This window comes from Alosa sapidissima, chromosome 6 (genome assembly GCF_018492685.1).
Source record: "Alosa sapidissima isolate fAloSap1 chromosome 6, fAloSap1.pri, whole genome shotgun sequence".
Lineage (NCBI taxonomy): Eukaryota > Metazoa > Chordata > Actinopteri > Clupeiformes > Clupeidae > Alosa > Alosa sapidissima.
Genome location: NC_055962.1, coordinates 34,306,178 through 34,326,177, shown reverse-complemented (window position 1 = coordinate 34,326,177; position 20,000 = coordinate 34,306,178). Strand labels below are relative to the sequence as shown.

Genomic DNA, 20,000 nt, shown 5'->3' with positions numbered 1-20,000 from the left:
ACACACACACAATATAAACGGATACATATGTCTTTGTATGTGTGTGGGAAATAGAGGGAGAGAGAGAGCACTCGACCGACAGAAAGGTAGAATGGTAGCCAGGGAGACAGACACCTACAATACTCTCTGATTGGATGTTGAGATGTTCCATGGTGAGTGCTGTGGGCGAATGAGTCTGAGAGAGAGGGACAGCAGGGGGGAGAGAGCAGAGGAGAGAGGGAGAGAGGGAGGGATAGAGAGAAAGAGAAAGAGAGAGAGAGAGAGAGAGAGGCAGGGGTAGGGAGGAGGGTAGAGAGAGAGAGGCATGACAGCAGTCCTCATGTATAATGTAGGTTTGCCATCTCTGCCTTCCCTTCGCACATTCCACATGAACAGCAGACAATTGCTCATGTCCAGTTATCAAATCTATCTAATATCTCAAAGAGTTGACCTTTGTCTCTCCACATCGCCATTCTTTAAAGCAATGAGTATACTTCTGCGTGTGCGGCTAAGCTGTACGCTCACACGGTCGCGAGTACACATTCAGGCAATATGCAAGATCCGTACGGACACCAAATTTGGCTGCAGCACGGAAAGGACGTACAGACCGGACGCGTGATCAATTTGGCGTAGATCATAGAACTTGGACCTAAGTCTTCCAGAGCCTGTTTGTCTACTTTTTCTATGATATGTGGGCTACATTTGATTTTTCAAGCAATCTGATGAAATGTATTCATAGGCTTAATTTATATGACAGGCAAAGTCTGTCATATAAAAAAACAAATTCTAGCAACCAATTTGCTAATTTAATTCCATGCACAAGGTCCAAAGTGCAAACATTGGTGGGTCAGCTTAAAGCTCCCATTACAATAACTTTGTCTCATGCATGAGACACTTTGCTTCTTATCTGACTTCTGAGCAGGAGCAATGTGTCTGCATGCTCTTACAATTCATTGTTCCGTAAAACAGCAATACGGCTTGTCTATTTTCAATTAAATGCGTAGAGAAGTGTGGAACAGCAATGTCTGGCTAGACTAGGAAGCGCATTCACATCTGGTTACATATAGTCCTAAGAGCATTGGAGTGGAAGCTGATGAGAATATATATTTCATGGAAACTAAATTACCACCAGAGGGAAGCTTCATCAGCACTCATAAGCCTCAAGTTTGACCTTGTCAGCAAGCGGTTAGCGGTTTGTGTGCTTACCGTCGTATCCCTTGGGTGAGGTGTCACGGCCATGGGTCTTGGGCGCCAGGGCTCTCTTGCCGTAGGGGTGCTGCTGGGCGTCGTAGCCCTGTGTGTAGTCGAAGCTGGTCTTGGAGTACTTCTCCAGCTCCTTGGCCAGGTTGGAGCGGGGCGTGCTAGTGGAGACGTTAGTTTTGTAACCGTACTGAGGGATCTCCAGCTGTTTCACAAAGCACATAGGCCTGGAAGATAACCATTGAGATGGGGAGCTGGGTTTGGGGCTCGCCGACTCACACGCCCAAGCACCCATGCACACACACACACACACACACACACACACACACACACACGCACACACACACACACACACACGCACACACACAGCAGGGGCGGAGTAAAGGTTTTGTCTTGGGGGGGGGGGGGGGCAGAGAAATGGGGCCCCCTTACTATTAATATATATATCTTATATTACTTACTTACACATATATTGAATGCTGATATTTGATTGGCTGTCAGCGGCCAATTTGAATGGCCAATTGGCATAAGTGTAGCAAATTTTACATTTTAAAATACTGACATGTGGCTCTTATAGCGCCCCCCTATGGACAACATTTCACACAATTTGGTGTGTGCCCAAAGAATGTTGCAGTGATTGTGTAAGTGTGGTTAACATTAGACATTTACAGCAGAACACTAGCAATGGAATCATTACGAAACAAAATTTGATTAAAGCTTAAGACTCAAAATAGGCGAATTTTGACGGAGGGGTCTGTAGATGATGAATACCAAATTTAGTAAGAATCCGATGAAAGACCTCAGACTACTTCAGTTTACTTGCAGTTTAGTTTGTTTGAAAATTGCAACAATATTTTCCAAATGGGTGTGGCTGGGTATATTGGATAAGGGAGCTTTCACAGAATCAGAAGACCCAAAACATGGTTCTTGTTGTGCTGCTTGGACCCCTACTAAAAACACAATCAGCAGGGGATACGCTAGAAGGTGGGGTTGCTCATACCTCCGGCCCCCCCCTTTCTCATGCTCAGCCAGGCTCCGCCTCCAGCACACACACACACACACACACACACACACACACACACACACACACACACACACACATACATCTGTGTGTATTCCTGTGCATACAGGATCACAGTATCACAGACACAGATATGCAATTTCAGGAACACACACTATCTCTCTCATTCACACACAAACCCACACACACACCCACGTGTAAAGAAAGTTGACTATATAAAATGGGCTCTAATGTGTATATTGGGCGGTGGAATTCATCTCAACTGCTCTGGCGTTAAACGCAGGGCCATTCTCCCTGACCAGCATAAGAATGAAGGGTGACTTTACCTCTGAAAACATTCTGATCACTAACACTGTGCACTGCTGACCTGGCTAGCCATAAAGCAATCTGGGCGTAAGGGGTCTGCAGGGAGGGGTGGGGGTAGGGGGTACGAGGGGTAATGAGTGCTCAGCGTACCTGAGCACGCGGTCAGAAGCCTGGCTGCTCTTGGACCCGTCGCTGCCCTGGTGCTTCTCCTGGACCTTGGCCATTTTCTCCGCAGCGGCGATGGGGCACCCCGAGAGACTGCAACAACACAGGCACAGCAGCGGAACGTGAGTTCATGTATTGTGCACACATTTACTATTTACACAAACATGCTTTAGTGCTGTCATTTTTGCTCAATCTACCCACTTTTTACACCCCCCTTTACATTGTTAATGTTTTTAATCTTACAAAAGCTCTGGGCAAGTCTCCATAATGTTCAAAATTGAGAATCTCTAAAGTGACTGTGGTCCTTTTAAACCGAGTTCTTGAGCAGTTTTCAGACAGGAGGGATGCTCTTGCTAAGCAGTTGGATGGTGAAATAAAAAAAGGAATACTGAAATGAACAGAAAGAAAAATAGATTTCTGAAATTAACAGAACGACAAATGGATTTCTGCAATTAACAAAAAAGAAACATTGATCACTGAAGTTGTACATTTGCCAGGGATTTGAAGGAAAATCTTCAGTGAAAACATAAGTGGACTCTAGTTACCTCTGAGAAATGTTTGTCAATCATTCATGTGTTTCTACTTTTGGGAGGCCAATGGAGGAAATCAGCATTTCGAGTGTCTCCTGGGACAGTTCAGTCTGGCGGCCTGAAAAGACCCATCAGATGCACCAAGGACCATACTGTGTGCATGTGTGTTTGTATTGTGTGTGTGTGTGTGTGTGTGTGTGTGTGTGTGTGTGTGTGCGTGTGCGCGTCTGTGTGTGTGTGTATCTACAGTATGTATGTATGTACTGTATGCAGTTAAAGTGGAATTTGGCAGGAGTGGGAACCCAAAAATCCAGTGTCGGTGCAACGGGGGAAAATTACTCATCGTTGGACAACATATTGAGTGTCGTGGTGTAGCAATACATTTTGGACAATAATTGCTAGCTTCTTGGTCACCTCTGTACACGCGAAAAATTTAACTCACCATTTAACTTAACAATATCATCGCGCTACTGTATATCTTTGGAATATATTTATTATTAATTTATCTGAGGTAGCGGAACTGCGTTCCTTCCGCTCACCCACACACACATTTTAACCCCTGACTGTATGTAGGTCTACAAATGCGTACTGCTAACTACACATATTTTGTTTGGGAAACAAACTTCTTATCACTATTGAAAGTGAATGCAATCCGGTTAGACTAATCTCCTAAATCCTAATCCCCTGGCAAATCTATTCATGTGTGTGTTGTGTCCAGTATTTATGTGTATATGTATTATATATATTAATATGCATTGTGTCTCTGATACTCTCTCCTTCTTTCGATTACTCACACAATTTCTCTCCCACTCCCTCTCTTCCCTGACTCTGTTTTTATTCTGTCTTTCATTGGTGCCACTCTACATCTCCCTCTGTCTCTCCCTCCCTCTCTCTCTATCTCTCTCTGTATTTTCTCCTGATTACATCTTTCTTTCCGTCTTTTTCTCTCATTCCAGTTCTAATCAGCTCTCATTCCACATTCTTCTTCTCAAATTCAAATCCATTTGATTGGATTATTATTCATCATTAATCTGATGTCCTTATATCCTGGGCTGAAATTTTCAGTCATTCAATTATTTGAATTACAGTAAAGGACATATTAGACAGATCCTCTGCATGAGATCGATTTGCAGCCATTACCATGGGCAGAACAAAATCACTCGTTAAGCTGTACACAATAACCATAGTGAAATATCGCAGTAGTAACTATATTGAACGCTATAGGAAGTCACTATAATAAGCAAATCATTTAGGCTACTCACACTCTTTAAGAGGGCCATCTATATATGTTCAGGAGGTGTGTGACTGTGTGTGTGTGTGTGTTTCATGCCCCTTTGTGAGTGCTGCAAATGTGTGAGTGAGTTTCTCCATATATTTAATGCATTTACTCTGCGTCTAATGTGTCACCATGGCGATGCCTACAGAGGGTCATAAGGTTGTTGCGTTCTCTCATCCCCATGGTTGCTGTTTCTATGGCACTCATGGCTGCATCGCTCCCTATATGAGCACATCAGCTCCAAGCCAGTGTGTGTGTTTGTGTGTGTGTGTGTGTGTGTGTGTGTGTGTGTGTGTGTGTGGCTGATGTGGGTGGTGGATGCTTGTTAGATGGAGCTACTTTCTTCACAGAGAAGTTGGAGCAGATTCTGAGTGATGTTAAAGTCAGACGAATATAGTGTGGTTTGAAAAGTGCTAATGTGCAAGTGTGAATAAGCCTGTTTGTTTATCCCACGGGAGCTGTTCTACATAACATGGCCTCTAGCTACAGCTATATGTCTCTGCATCCCAGTAACATTAAGGTAACACAGACAGATGCTCTCCGTGGCCCCTCTCTCACACAGACAAACACACTCTCTCTCTCTCTCTCACACACACACACACACACACACACACACACACACACACACACACACACACACAAACATATACCTTGCACAGACATACATAGGCTACAGCTACAAGGTATGGAGACCAGTAGAAACCAAGCAGTTCAGTAAACAGTAAACGATCGAATCTCTTCCCGAAGGACTTCGGCAGAACTATTTTCCTCTTTGAGTGACAGCTCATGTGTTTCGTGTAGCATGTAAAAGGGACTATAAGTGGAAGCTGCCATATGTTACACAAACAGAAGAACAGCAACAAAAGAAGACCAACTTCGGTCCCCTGGCACAAGAAACCAGAAAGTGGCTACAGTACGACACACAGACATGTCAATCAACATGGCATTTGATACCAGCAAACATCCCAAGCACAGTGCTGCAGGCCTGATGTGTTAACACCCACAGCTATGCCTTGTGGAAGTGACACGCTCACACTGTGACAAGCGTTGATGGAGAGAATAACAAAAAGGAGAAAAGAAAGATGAGTTTCTAGATACAATCATAACTTCATTTCCTTTTAGATGTAACTTTTTATTCTAGAAGAATCCCCATCTTTCTCATGAAAGTGTCACACCTGCCTCAGTGATTCTGTGAATCTTAGAATTACGTCGGGTCAGCAGTGGCTATCACTCACCTGCGGTGCGAGTTCCTGTTGCTATTAACGTGCCCCCGCCCCGAGCAGCCAGGCGTGGGACACTTTAGAACGTTCTCGTGCATAGCGAGAACTTAGCACCGGGAAGAGCAGAAGGAAGAGGCAAGAGACAGCAGAAAGGGTTAGAGGTGAGAGGTCAAAGGGCATCTAGGATTATTAGCATGTTTCAGACGTGTTATATGTAATAGTGTATTGTTCAAGAAGCTAAGCATGCTGTCACAGATTTTAAGGCAGGGGGTCTGTAGTTTAACCCCTTTTAAAGAACCCTAAAAAGTTTCCACCTAAACCAATGGAGGGTGTTAGCAAACTGGAGTGGTGCTTCATATGTGACAGGCTCCTTGAAAGTTTTCTATCCAAAGAAAAGAGAGGGACTTTTTTTCAATCAGTGCGCTCCTGGTGGAATCTTTCAGGGTTCTTCTATGGGGATTGGTAGAGTGTGTGTTCTTTTATTAGTTTGTTCAGATGAATGAGCATGCTTTGGCAGCATTCCATGCATTGCACATACAGTAGAGGCACAATATTGAGAGTGAGACAACGAGAGAGTGAGACAACGAGAGAGTGAGACAGGACTCTTGTCCACATGCTGCGGGAGGGACAGTCAATTCAGTAAGACCAGCCACACATGCAGGGTACAGAGTAACAATTCATTTCAATTAAGCCCTGAGGTGTCTTTGCGTATGTCAAGGTTTATATCACAAACCACATCACAGAATTCACAGGCTGATGAAATATTCTGCAGGTTTTTCATTCTGTAATCATTTACTTCTACTGGGATTGCTATATTGATCCCAAAAATATGGCAAGTCGTGCTGTATGGTCCAATGTCCTAAGCCCTACTTTTTACCATATATTTGCCATGATACCTAGTGTGAGTCATTCTCCAAGACAAAAGCCCAGCTTTACTGACAGTAATGACACACACACACACACACACACACACACACACACACACACACACACACACACACACACACACACAGTAATGACACACACACACACACACACACACATGCACAAATGTAAACATACACATGTACAGTGTGTGTGTGTGTGTGTGTGTGTGTGTGTGTGTGGGTGTGTATGTGTGTGTGTGTGGGTGTGTATGGCTGTGCATATGTATGTGTGTGTGTTTATGTGTGACTGTGTGTGTGTGTGTTTGCGTGTGCGTGTGGGTGTGTGTGTATTTGTGTGAGTGAGAGTATGTATGTGCGTGTGAGTGAGAGTATGTATGTGCGTGTGTGTGTGTGTGTGTGTGCGTGTGTGTGTATGTGTGTGTGTGTGGGTGTGTATGGCTGTGCATATGTATGTGTGTGTGTTTATGTGTGACTGTGTGTGTGTGTGTGTTTGTGTGTGTGTGTGTGAGTGATGGCATGCGTGCCACATGCTGCCAGGCGGTACTGCTTACTCTCTGGTGGCACACGGTCCTTGTGTGGGCACCCGGACAGGCTGCGGTGATGTGGGTACAGCCCGGTCACGTGACCTGTTCCGTCACACCCTGGAGTCGGACACTTGCTCTCCTTCTTCTCCCCTCTGGAAGAATCTGTCAATAACAACAACAAACAACAACAAACATGCACATTAACAAACCAGCCAACATCTATCAAAAGGGCAAAGGGAACTCGTAAAAACTAACCAGAGATGTGAAAGTCCGGCTTCAGAAAGTAGAAATCCTGCCACATATTTGTTCCAACCATTCATTAAATCAGCTGATTCTAATCAGCACAACTCTTAAGCCAGGTAGATCAGCTAGTTAGTGAAATCACCTGTGCTTAGTGCATGGCAGTAGCCTGGCGAGCCAGACCCACATTAAAATGTAGGGTCTGGGCACTCACCGTTCGCAGTGCTGAGGCCGAGGGGCGGGATAATCAGTTGTCTTTCAAATTCCCTCTGCACGCAATAGGACGCAATAGGATATTTGTTTTCAAGTAGCAGGGAATTCAAGCCAAACCGTTGCACCTCTGCCATCAATCATTATGTTAAGCCCACCAAACGACTCTATACACGATTTCAATGTCCTGATTAAGTTTCGATTTCTGGAGCTCACAAGCCAACGGAGAGTTGCTAGACTAGCCCTGGCAGCATGATGATTCGTTAAGCCTGATTTCCCTATGTGCTATATAAAATGGTGTTTTACAAACACTGGGCCTTATTTTATTTGTATAACTAGGAGCACTCGGCAGAATTAAGTATGAATAAAGTCTTAACCCCTTATGGAAAAAAACTGTTATAGACAACTTCCTCCTAAACTCCAGGAAAATAATGACGCCAAAGAGGCCTATATACAGTATACAGCTTTGGAAAAAATGAAGAGACCACTGCACATTTTTCTGATGTCATCCTACGGTTGCTGAGTGACATTCTAATGAGTTGACGGTCATATTCAAATTTGCAGTGGTCTCTTAATTTTGAATATGTCCGTCAACTCATTCGAATGTCAATCAGCAACCGTAGGAAAATCAGAAAAAAATGCAGTGGTATATATATGAATATTGAATATCAAAATGATACATTGCATTTTGAACGATTTTCTATGTGACATCTGTTCAGGATACACCATATTGGTGGGTTAGGTTGAACATGACATGTGGCCTGTGTGTGTGTGTGTGTGTGTGTGTGTGTGTGTGTGTGTTGAGAGGGTGGGGTCGGGGATAGGGTTGAAGTGGGCACACAGGATGGGAGAAATCGGCTCAACTGTCAGATCCCGGCACCGCAGAAATGCAATTTCATGTTTCATTAAAAATGTTCCCCTCCAGGGAAATAACACAGAGAGCCGAGACGCCGAGAAAGCCGCTTATCGGTATTCCCGCCAGGGATCTGTGCGGAAGGAGCTGGGGTCTGGGGCCCTGGGGGTAGCAGGAGCAGTGGCGGCGGCGGAGGTGGTGGTGGTGGTGGTGGATGTCTCAGCCATCACTCCTCCCCACTCCCCCCACCCCCCTCTCATCCTGGAGGGTTCTCCGGGGAGAGGCCAGGAGCCTCTAAGGACCGTCCCGTAAGACGCCACTTCTGACTCTTAGTTGAGTCTAGTTTGTTCTTAAACATCAAGATACCTGGCTGCCACAGACTGTAAGTAGGGACTGAAGTAGCAGCTGGAGCTCTAGACAAAGATGGTGGAGGAGGAGGAAGTGGAGGTGTGTCTCAGGATGATGAAGAGCACGTCAGAGGAAAAAGGAAGGGCATCTCGGTGGACCAGGACTGGGGCAATAGCCTCTTGCCTTCGCAGCACATACCTAAGAGAATGAGCTTCCACGTACAGTACATCAGTCTGACATGAGACCACTGGAGGACAGGTCTTGGTTCCCTTCCTCAAATGAGCTGCTATTCACTATGGCTACATATCTGCTCAGAGTCCAAAAGATCCAGACATGCATGTGAGGATGTATTCTGCAGCTCTACGTATGACGATCCCAAGATGAAGTATGATACCAATGAGCCCATGTAGCGTGTGTGTGTTCTGTCTTGCCCACTGAAACCTCATCATGGGGACATTAATGAGCTATGGCTTCTGAAGTTCAGGAGAACATGTTTTGGAAGTGCAGAACTGGAGCTTCTGGAGCTACTCATGCTTTCCCGGTATCAAATATTAATGGTTACAGATCATTACCATGTTTTCACGCTTTCTGTCCGAGCAGCCAGAGAGACATTTCTAACTGTGGTCCTATGCAGAGAACTATGCTATGGTATAAGAAAAATGTCATTTAATCATATAATACAATGCCTTCCATTGTAAAAGTTAACAACAACATTTTATTATTCATCATCACTTTATTTAACCATTGGGATCTCTAATGAATAATTCAATCTGCATAGGTTTAACAGGGAGAATGGGTAGGAGGGATGATGTGGGGGTGGAACTCTCCCTGCTGTTCAGCATACTGAAGGCAGCTAGAGACACCACCTGTCTGGTGATTAAATCGAGCAGATAAGACAGAGCCCAGCCAGATGAGAACCGTAGCAGATAGAACAGAGCCCAGGCAGTGGAGAACCGTAGCAGATAGGGCAGAACCCAGGCAGGGGAGAACCGTAGCAGATAGAACAGAGCCCAGCCAGTGGAGAACCGTAGCAGATAGAACAGAACCCAGGCAGTGGAGAACCATAGCAAATAGGACAGAGCCCAGCCAGATGAGAACTGGCTGGGTTATCATCAGGACTGCTGGAAGTCACGGAACATCAGCAGGAGGTTCGGAACCTTACAGGAACTACTTCCTCTATGCCTTTGCCCTTTTATGGTGTGCTTTCCCTACATATCATCAACCAATGGAATAACAGATTAACCTAATAACATCGAAACATTTTTCAACAAAAGGATTCATTACCTTATTTTTGTACTTTGTCAAGTATATAATATTTTTGTAATGTGGATTTGAAGATCTTGGCAATATACTGAACATGAGTTTTGTGGTTAAGTTATTCAGACTTCATGCTGAAACTCTGAAGTAACTATCTGTTACTGTAGATCCAGTGTGTACACCATTAAGTTCCTTGGTCCCTGTTCACATCTGATACTGGTCCTCAGTGCAGTGCAGTGCAGTGCAGTTTGGGTGATGTAGGCACCAGTCCTCAGTGCAGTGCAGTGCAGTATGGGTGATGTACAGTAGGCACCATATGAGTGTGATTGACGCTGCAGGTTGCCGAGGATCCTGTTGGTTAAGTGTACCTGAGGCTGATGTACTGTGAGGGCTACCAGCTGCTCAGTGAGATGCCACAGAATAGCTGCATGAAGTGTGTGTGTGTGTGTGTGTGTGTGTGTGTGTGTGTGTGTGTGTGTGTGTGTGTGTGTGAGCATCTGTGTGTATGTGTGTGTGAGAGTAAACATCTGTGTGTGTGTGTGTGTGTGTGTGTGTGTGTGTGTGTGTGTGTGTGTGTGTGTGTGTGTGTGTGTGTGTATTCATGAGTGTGAGTGAGCATCTGTGTGTGTGTGTGTGTGTGTGTGTGTGTGTGTTTGTGAGAGAGAGAGAGTGAGCATCTGTGTGTGTGTGTGTGTGTGTGTGTGAGAGAGAGTGAGCATCTGTGTGTGTGTGTGTGTGTGTGTGTGTGTGTGTGTGTGTGTGTGTGTGTGTGTGTGTGTGTGTGTGTGTGTGTGTGTGTGTGTGAGAGAGAGAGAGAGAGAGAGAGAGCTTGTATGTGTGTAGAGAGGTCTGAGAGGGAGAGTAAATAGGCCATGGAACAGCATCCAGCAGATGAGATCTGCAGCACTAACGGCCCGTGCAAATGGTCATTACTCATGGCTGACAGGCCAGGCCTCTCTCCTCTCTCTCCCCTCCTCTCTTCTCCTCTCTCTCCCCTCCTCTCTTCTCTCTCCTTTCCTCTCCTCCTCTCCTCTCCACTCCTCTCCTCTCTTCTCTCTCCTTTCCTCTCTTCTCCTCTCTCTCTCCTCTCTTCTTCTGTCTTCTCCTCTCTATCCTCTCCTCTCCTCTCTCTCCTGTTCTCTCTCTCCTCTCCTCTCTTCTCCTTTCCTCTCTTCTCTGCTCCTTTCCTCTCCTCTCTCTATCCTCTCTCTCCTCTCTTCTCCTTTCCTCTCTTCTCTCTCCTTTCCTCTCCTCCTCTCCTCTCCTCTCCTCTCTCTCCTATCCTCTCTCCTCTCTCTATCCTCTTTTCTCTCTCCTCTCCTCTCTTCTTCTGTCTTCTCCTCTCTCCTTTCCTCTCTTCTCCTTTCCTTTCCTCTCCTCTCTCTATCCTCTCTTCTCTATCCTCTCCTCTCCTCTCTTCTCTCTCCTTTCCTCTCTTCTCCTCTCTTCTCCTCTCTATCCTCTCCTCTCCTGCTACACCCACAGCCACAGCCCTCTGCAACCAGGAGGGGCGTCTGCCCCTGTGTCTGCCTCTTGTACTGCCCCTGTTATGGTTGTGGCGTTGCTGCTGTACTCTCCCCTGTTGGCTGCCTGTAGCCTTGGTGCTCGTAGAGGCTAGTCTCTCTGTAGCGCTAAATTCAGACCGCCACCGTGGCGTGTGTGTTCCCTCTCTGTTCCATCACCGCTGCGTCGCGGTTTCATGTGAGCAATCGTACCAGAAACGTCTGTGATGCGCCGCTGCTGCTGCCAGCCTGACTATTCAAATATCTTTCTACTGTCACTTTTAGCTGAGAACGCTTCCAACACGCTTGCCTCTTGTGTGAAAAGTAGGCGTCATTCCTATTTCCAGCTGGCCCGTGGTTTGCGGTGCGGCTGGAGGCGCACCTGAGATGTGCATGTCACGCAGGCAGTGCCGAAACGAAAGCGGAGAGTTAACGCAGCTGCCATGCACTCGCAACGCATCACGTGTGAATCGGGTGTTAGTCTGTGTGTCTGACTGCCAGTCTGTATATCTATCTATCTGTCTGGCAGGTACGTATGTAAGTTGGTCTCTTTGTCTATCTCCCTTGGATGTGTTCTGTGTGCCTATCTTTATATCTACCATGTCTGTCTGATGTCTGTGTGTCCCCATCTGTGTAGTAGTTTCTGTTGTGCTGCAGGTCAACTCTCTGTTTACAGTCAGACACCCTGTTTGTCTTTTGCTTGTTTGTCTGTGCTGGGGAAGAGCTCGCCTTTAGAGACAATAGAATGTGTGTTTGTCCATCTGTGTACTCATTACGTAATCCAGGCGCCAACCAACCAAAGTGTTTTGCTTTTTATGAATTATACACTAATCAATGCTATTTAATTAACATCTCATGAACATCAATGCAAATATAAATGAATTGGTTCAAATATAATCATGGCTGGAGCAACCATCCATTTATACAGGTGATAATTACTTATTTATTATTGCAGAAGCACTTTGTTTGTTCATGTTTACTGATTACATTAAGTACTATAGGTCATTATAGACTAGTAGAAAATTGCATATCACTGCTGGGAGGCTTTCTTCAATTCATGAGAAACACAGAATGTCAATATGGTAGGCTCAACAAAAATGTAATGACATACAAAACTGCATTGACAGAAGCTAATGAATTTCTGAAATCTCTCCCTAGGGTGCAAACTGCAGTCAGGGACAGTTATTAGAATGGCTCAAGGATTTGTTTAAGGAAGGTACAGTAGCGTTGCTACGGAGCTGAGGGTCCACAGTGCTTTGTTGCAGTGTTGCATTATAGATAGATAGATAGATAGATGGGGTCTATCTATCTGCATTAGCGTATATGGTACTGTATTTGGGAGAACACTGCACAAACATCATGGCAGGGACTTTCACATGCTACCTGTGGTGTACTGTATGCAGATGATATGATAAATGATGGTCTAGAGACTGCTGTGCTATAATAATAATAATAATAATTATTATTATTATTATTATTATTATTATAATATTACCTTTGCTGTAGTAGGCCCTCTTGGCCCCCTCATGGTGCATGCGTGCCCTCCTCTCCTCTGCTCCGCTGCTCTGTCGGGGGCTGTGCTCACCATGCCCATGCCCGCGGTGGTGATGGTGGTGGTGGTGGTGGTGGTCCTTGCGTCCCAGCGGTCCCTGCTCCGAGGCGGAGCGGTCACGCATCACCTTCGCGCGCTCCGACTCCAGCGCGATGGCCTTCTCCAGCAGCGTCAGGTTGCCCTTGGTGATGTCGTAGGCCTCGTCCGAGCGCTCGGATGTCACCGAGGTGGTGTCCTCGTCGGGCGGCGGCTGCGGCACCACCGCCCCGTAGCCCCCCCCTCCTCCTCCGCCGCCACCGCTGCCGTGGGACACTGGACTCAGCTGCTCCTCCAGCTTCAGCAGGTTGACCATGTCCGAGTAGCTACGCTCCAGGGGTTGGTGCTGCTGCTGGTGGTGGTGGTGCTGCTGCTGCTGCTGCTGCTGGTGGTGCTGAGGCTGCTCTGCCAGCATGCCTGCCCCGTACAGGTGCATTTGTGGCGGGAGGCCGTGGCTGTCTGGGCCCCCGGGCTGCAGGTGCTGGAGGTGGTGGTGGTGCTGATGCTGCTGCTGCTGCTGATGTTGATGCTGTTGATGCTGATGATGATGATGTTGCTGCTGGTGCTGATGCTGGGGGAGAGACGCGTGGTCAGGCGTGGGCAGCTGCGACTCGCTCAGCTTGCACGCCAGGTCGTAGCACTGGTTGCGCAAGCACTCCAGGCTACTCAGGCACTCCTCTTCCTGAGTCTCCTCCCCTGCAGGCCCACCACCTCCACCACCTCCACCACCACCAGCGCCACCCCCACCCCCGTCGCCTGCGGTGGCCGCATGTGGGTAGCCTTCCTCGGGCAGCACGGCGCCGTGGCCCTGGGCCAGCAGCTTGAGGGAGTCCACCGTCTCCCGTACCACGTCGCTGTCCAGGTCGACGCTGAGGGCGCCGTTCTTACGGCCCCCAACCCCCGCCTCGTCATCATCGTCATCGTCGTCATCATCGTCGTGGTCTTCGTCGTCCTCCTCGGCGCTGTTGGAGGAGTTGCTGTTCATCTCCGACTCAGTCATGGCCTGGTAGGCGGCGTCCTCGGCGATCTTGCCCAGGTTGAGCAGCGACTTGGCCACCAGCTCGTCGTAGTTCTCGTACTCCTCGCCGTTGGCCGGGTTGGGGCCGGTCGCCCCGACGACGCCACTGTTGTTGTTGGTGTCCACGTCCTTCTCTACGTGTGATTGTCCGCCATTTGTGTAACAGCTCTCTGTAGAGAGAATAACAGGAAGGGAGAAAGAGAGAGTTACAGAGAACAAGAGAAAGACAGATGCAGATGATAAGAGAGTAAATGAAAGAAAGAGAGAGAGAGAAAGAGAGAGAGAGAGAGAGAGAGAGAGAGAGAGAGAGTATGACCTGTTTTGGGAATGCAGTTAATAACTAAAAGGTGAAATTATGCATTGATATTGCAGTTGTCAATATCAGGTGTTTTGCATTTTTATTTATTTATTTAGCAATTCTCTTCATCAGAGGCTGTTTCAATTAAGATAAAAATTAATTAGGCAAGCGAACACCAGTCTAAGACAACAGTGAATGACTAATTATTTCAGATTTTAAAAATTAATGGAAAAAAATACTGAGATTTTTCCCATTGGTGATCACTGAAATGCTATCTCACAATCTTGAATAGATTAGATTCCTTTCATCCCGAGGCTTGAAAGTTGATTAAAATTGTATACATATATTTATTATCTATTTTCATTATTATGGATACCTTCCCTGGACTACATTGACAATGTGGATGTGAAACATGATAAAGTGGAATATTCCACGTGTTGCTGTCCAATTGAAGCTGCACAATCAGGTGCTTCACAGTGGTAGGACGGTAAACTATTCAAACAAAGAAAATTCGCAGTCTTTACTAGTGTAAACAAAAACTATTGACGCTTTCAAACCACTGTGTCTAAGTCTGAGTCAAAGAGGAATAATAGAAGAGCCATGTTGTTTTTTGTATGTTTAATTTTAATGACTATTTACTTTATCCTTTTGAGTCCTACCATTTATTCCCTCTTACTTATTCAGTTCTACAATGTCTGTTCAGTGAATTTACTTTCTTAAACTTTGAATATCGTACTAGACGGTGATAAAGGTCTGAAAATAATTCACTTAAACATAAGAAGTCTACTACCTAAAATTGATATTCTTCGAGTATTGAACAGTATAAACCGGCTGTTATTACTTTATCTGAAACTTGGCTTACTAATAAAATACCTAACAATAAAATTGAACTAGCTAATTATGTTTTACATAGGGTTAATAGAGGTGCAAAAGGTGGTGGTGTATCTACATATGTGTCTTCTAATCTAGTCTCTTATAGTCTTAATTATGCCAGATATTGAACCCCTGCACTTTGAGTGCATTTTTGTAAAAATAACTCTGCATGCAAATAAGTATATAACCATTGGAAATATATATTGACCTCCCTCTGCACCTGTTGAATCTATAAATTACATGATCTCTACCAATAATTCTATTAAAGACAAAAACAAGCTTATACTATTGGGTGATTTAAAAAAAAATGGCTTGATAAATCTGCTACTGAGGATAAAAATAGTTTTGGAAATCTTAATCTAACCCAGTTAATCAGTGAACCCACCCGTGTTACACCAACATGTCGGTCCGTGCTTGACTGGATACTAGTCTCTCATCCACACAGGTTCTTAAAATCAGGAATTATGTCTGATTGTTTCAGCGACCATGCAATTGTGTACTGTATATGGAAAATCAAGCTGCCTAAATTACCTCCCAAACTAATTACAATTATACAATATAAAAAACTAAATGTAGATCAATTTATTAATGATATAATTCAATTAACTGGGATAGGTATCAGTTAATACCAAGTGTCAAAGACGCATGGGATTTTTTACATTCAGAACTGAATATAGTTATTAACAAACATGCTCCGCTGAAAACTAAGTAAAAGGCAGGCACCTTCCTTGGATAAGCGCTGATTTGATTACTCTTTTCAGGCAGAGAGATGCTGCTTGGGCTTTATTTCATAAGTTTAAGAACCCTGCTGATTGGGATGAATACAGGAGGCTACGAAATCTAAGTAAAACTATGACAAGAAATGCTAAATCTAACTATTACAAAGACTCTCTTATTGAAGACTTCAAAAATCCTAAACAATTCTGGTCTAAGATCAAAACAATAACTAATGTATCTAACAAATCTGTAGCAAATTAAAGTTAAAAATGAAATCTTACAAGAACCACTTTCGATGGCCCAAGCCTTTAATAAGCATTTCTCATCAGTGCCCGAATCATTTATGTGTGGTAATTTACAACCTAATAATTTACGGTCTACTAACAGCATATTATCTTTTAGAACTATAATTCCTGTGGAGGTACAGAATGCCTTAAATGATCTCAAAATGCTATTAATGGAATCAAATCTGACACAGTAACTCTGCAGTGTGGTGTGCCTCAAGGATCAACACTTGGTCCACTTCTTTTCTCCATATTTATTAATGATCTTTTTGTAAGTGCTCTGTTCAGCTTTATGCTGATGATACGGTCATATATACCTCACATACAAATTTAGTACAGATTGAAGCAGACTTACAGTATGATTTTAATAACTTAGAACATTGGCTTGCAGCTAATGAGTTACTCCTCAATAAAACTAAATCACATACTATGATTTTTGGCACTCGCCAGAATATAAAATCCAAATGCAAAACTAATTCATGTTGTATTTCCTGTTTGGATGGCACTATTCTGCATAAAGTTAACCATATCAAATATCTGGGCATATACCTTGATTCTGAGCTTTCTTTTAAGTGCCATATTAATCACATTGTACATAAATTGAATTACAGTCTTGGTCTCCTTTTCCGTTCTAGAAAATGTTTCCCACTTAAGGTCAGAAAAAAGATTGCTCTTCAACTTATATTGCCAATTTTGGATTATGCTGATTCTGTTATATTTACTGTATAATAGATTATGTAGATTCATTCTTAACTGCTCATTCACAACTCATCACTGCACAATGTATGAACTTCTTGATTTACCCACACCACATATAAGAAGACAGATTCACTGGTTGCAATTTATCTTTACATGTGTTCACTATCCACTATCCTTCTTATTTAAAACAGCTCTTAGTTCATTTTTCCTCCACTCATTATTTAAGACACACTGTACATTTTTTCTTCTCAGTACCTAATGTTTCTAAATCCACGTCAGAAAAAAGCTTTTATGTTTAAAGCACCTTCTGACTGGAATAACTTACCAGCAAACGTTCGCTCCATCTCATCTTTCAGACTGTTCAAACATGCCTTGGCAACTCATTTTCATACTAACTGTACATGTAGACTTTAACTGTTTTCTCATACTTCTCTAGCTACTGAACCACTTCATTTTTTAGCTACTGATCCACTCAATCTTTTTATTCTTTTAATTTGTTTCATTTTTATTTACAGTAACGCTTGGATATATTCTGAATGTTAATTATTCCCTGTTATTTATTATGTTGTAATTGTAAGCTCTGTGTGTTTTTGTTGTTGTTGTTTGTTTTCAGTTTCTTGTTGTGTTGTTTGTCTTGTTTTGTTCTGTTTTTCTGTTATGTATTGTGTCCATATGTGTTTCTTGTTTCTGTTATATTTTGTCCTGGACCCCCTCGAAAACGAGATGGTACATCTCAAGGGGCTATCCCAAAGAATTTCAATGTGTTGAATAGCTCATTCTGTGCCATATCTGCAATTCTCTATGTAGCCTGTTTTACAGTATTCTAAATTCTAAAGTATTCCATACAGGGTGATGCACTGAAAGGGTTTTGTGATGGTTTGAAACAAAATGCAACATTTTTGTAAGGGAGGTTTAAGGAACACACAGATTCAGACCTCAAAATACTGGGGTAGGTATCCTGCATTAATCTCAAAGTGATGGTAAAATAAGTGGAGCTTAGGCAAAGATGGACAGGATTCTTAGCTCATGAACTCTGAAATGAAGTGATTTTCTCTTTTAAAGTGTGTTGGAGGCTAGTACGGGATGGTGTTTACAGTAATAGTCTATAGGGAGAAATGTATCAGTCTTCTTACTATTGAACTATTTTTTTGTATGTCAGACTTATAATGTTTTAAATATTAGACTCTCGCCACAATCAATTGAATACTCTGGAACCAGTTGTGTTTTTTGGGCACTGCTGTAATGCGCCACACAGTTGAGCTCACCTTGGGTGTGACCCTGATCACAGAACTCTTCATCTTCCTCATGATCATCATCATCTTCTTCATTCTCATCCTCTTCCTCTTCACTGTTGTCATCATCCTCATCATCCTCCATCTGCTCCACCTCTTCTCCCTCTACCTCTCCCTCCATCTCTCCCTCCAGCTCTCCCTCGATCTCTCCATCCTCGTACTCTTCGTCTCCTTCCTCTTCCTCCTCCTCCATCTCCCCTGTCTCCTCCTCTTCCTCAGAGAACTCCTCTTCGTCATCAGCTTCCACTTCCTGTCCCTCTTCTCTCTCTACTTCCTCCTCTTCTTCTTCATCCTCCTCTTCCTCATCAAGTTCCCCCAGGTTCCCCTCCTCCATTGGTCGGCTGTAGTGGAGATCTGGCCGTTTGGTCACTGGCTCCAGGGAGGTCCTCTCTAGGCTCTTCCTCTTCTTAGCCAGAGGACAACCGTACACACTACACAAGCACAAGCACAAGCACACACACACACACACACACACACACACATGGCCACACACAAAAAAAGAGAGAGAGAGAGAGAGAGAGAGAGAGAGAGAGAGAGAGAGAGAGAGAGAGAGAGAGAGAGAGAGAGAGAGAGAGAGAGAAATTTCAGTATTGAAGCAAGCAGATGTAAAAGACTGAAATGTCATTTCAACATGCAAGGTGCTTTTTATTCTACCTTGCATACTAGGCTATTACAGGTCACATATGTGAAAGAAATATTCAAGAAATGTCACAGAGCTATTGTCCGGCATAATTTAATGATACATTTTACAACACTATGGTTTCAAACAAAGCCATTCATGCTTTCATGATTCTACCTTGCATACTAGGCTATTACAGGTCACATATGTGAAAGAAATATTCAAGTAATGTCACAGAGATATGTCCGACATAATTTAATGATACATTTTACAACACTATTGTTTCAAACAAAGCCATTCATGCTTTCATGATTTGTCAAGGAAATGCCCCCACAGATATGATAGTCCTGCTACATCCCAAAAGCCTGCAGCCTTTGGAAATCCCAGCCTAAAATATTCAGCTGCTTGGAGACTGCACCTCTAAAATCCAATTTAAGCCCGATATGTGCTAATCATTTCCGTGCACCTGCATCTACAGTAATAGGCACCAATGAGTCTCAGTTAGTGTCATGGCTCCAGCTCTGGAATGCACAATTCTAAATCATTTTAGAAGGATCGAGGCTCCAGGCTCCTCCACAAATACACCCTCAAACAGATGCTATTGCCACTGGTATTCTGAGGCAATTTTGCTACGGAAATACACAAATCAGACTCACTTAAGAGGATTGCATTACATTTTGAAGATGGCCACATTTAGCAAGACCTCAATTACATAAAAAAAACCCATAACAGGGATTAGCAGTGGGTTAACACTGTTTTAATTAGCCTCAAACAACCTGCACAATTATATTAGCTTTTGATGTGGAATTTTTTTTATCAATTAGTCTATTTTCACTATGCCCACAGTTAGCAGATGCAGGTTGCTGTTTGTGAGAGGATAGAAGAGGTACATTTGTGAACTTCAATCTATACTTTTGGAAGGGCTTTTGGTGTCAGTCCCACTCTTATCAAAACATGGTGCTAAAACTAAACTGGCAATGGATATGTTTACATGGACATTAATATCCTAATATTAGCCTGATTAACACAATACTCTGAATAAGATGCTACAAGCATTTTCTGATTACCTCAACCTGAATAAAGGCATACTTGGA

General features: G+C 43.9%; 1 protein-coding gene across 8 annotated transcripts in view; it reads right to left on the bottom strand.

Annotated features, from left to right (window-relative positions):
• myt1la (myelin transcription factor 1-like, a) overlaps positions 1-20,000 on the bottom strand; it is a 63,128-nt gene that overhangs the window by 14,035 nt on the left and 29,093 nt on the right. For all 8 annotated transcript variants that reach the window (XM_042095293.1, XM_042095299.1, XM_042095296.1 and 5 more), the window contains exons 6-11: positions 18,261-18,718; positions 13,014-14,294; positions 7,136-7,270; positions 5,713-5,803; positions 2,657-2,764; positions 1,186-1,406 (exon numbers count right to left, since the gene is read on the bottom strand). In XM_042095293.1, coding sequence (XP_041951227.1) covers positions 1,186-1,406; positions 2,657-2,764; positions 5,713-5,803; positions 7,136-7,270; positions 13,014-14,294; positions 18,261-18,718 — 2,294 coding nt within the window. The remainder of the gene's footprint in view (positions 1-1,185; positions 1,407-2,656; positions 2,765-5,712; positions 5,804-7,135; positions 7,271-13,013; positions 14,295-18,260; positions 18,719-20,000) is intronic.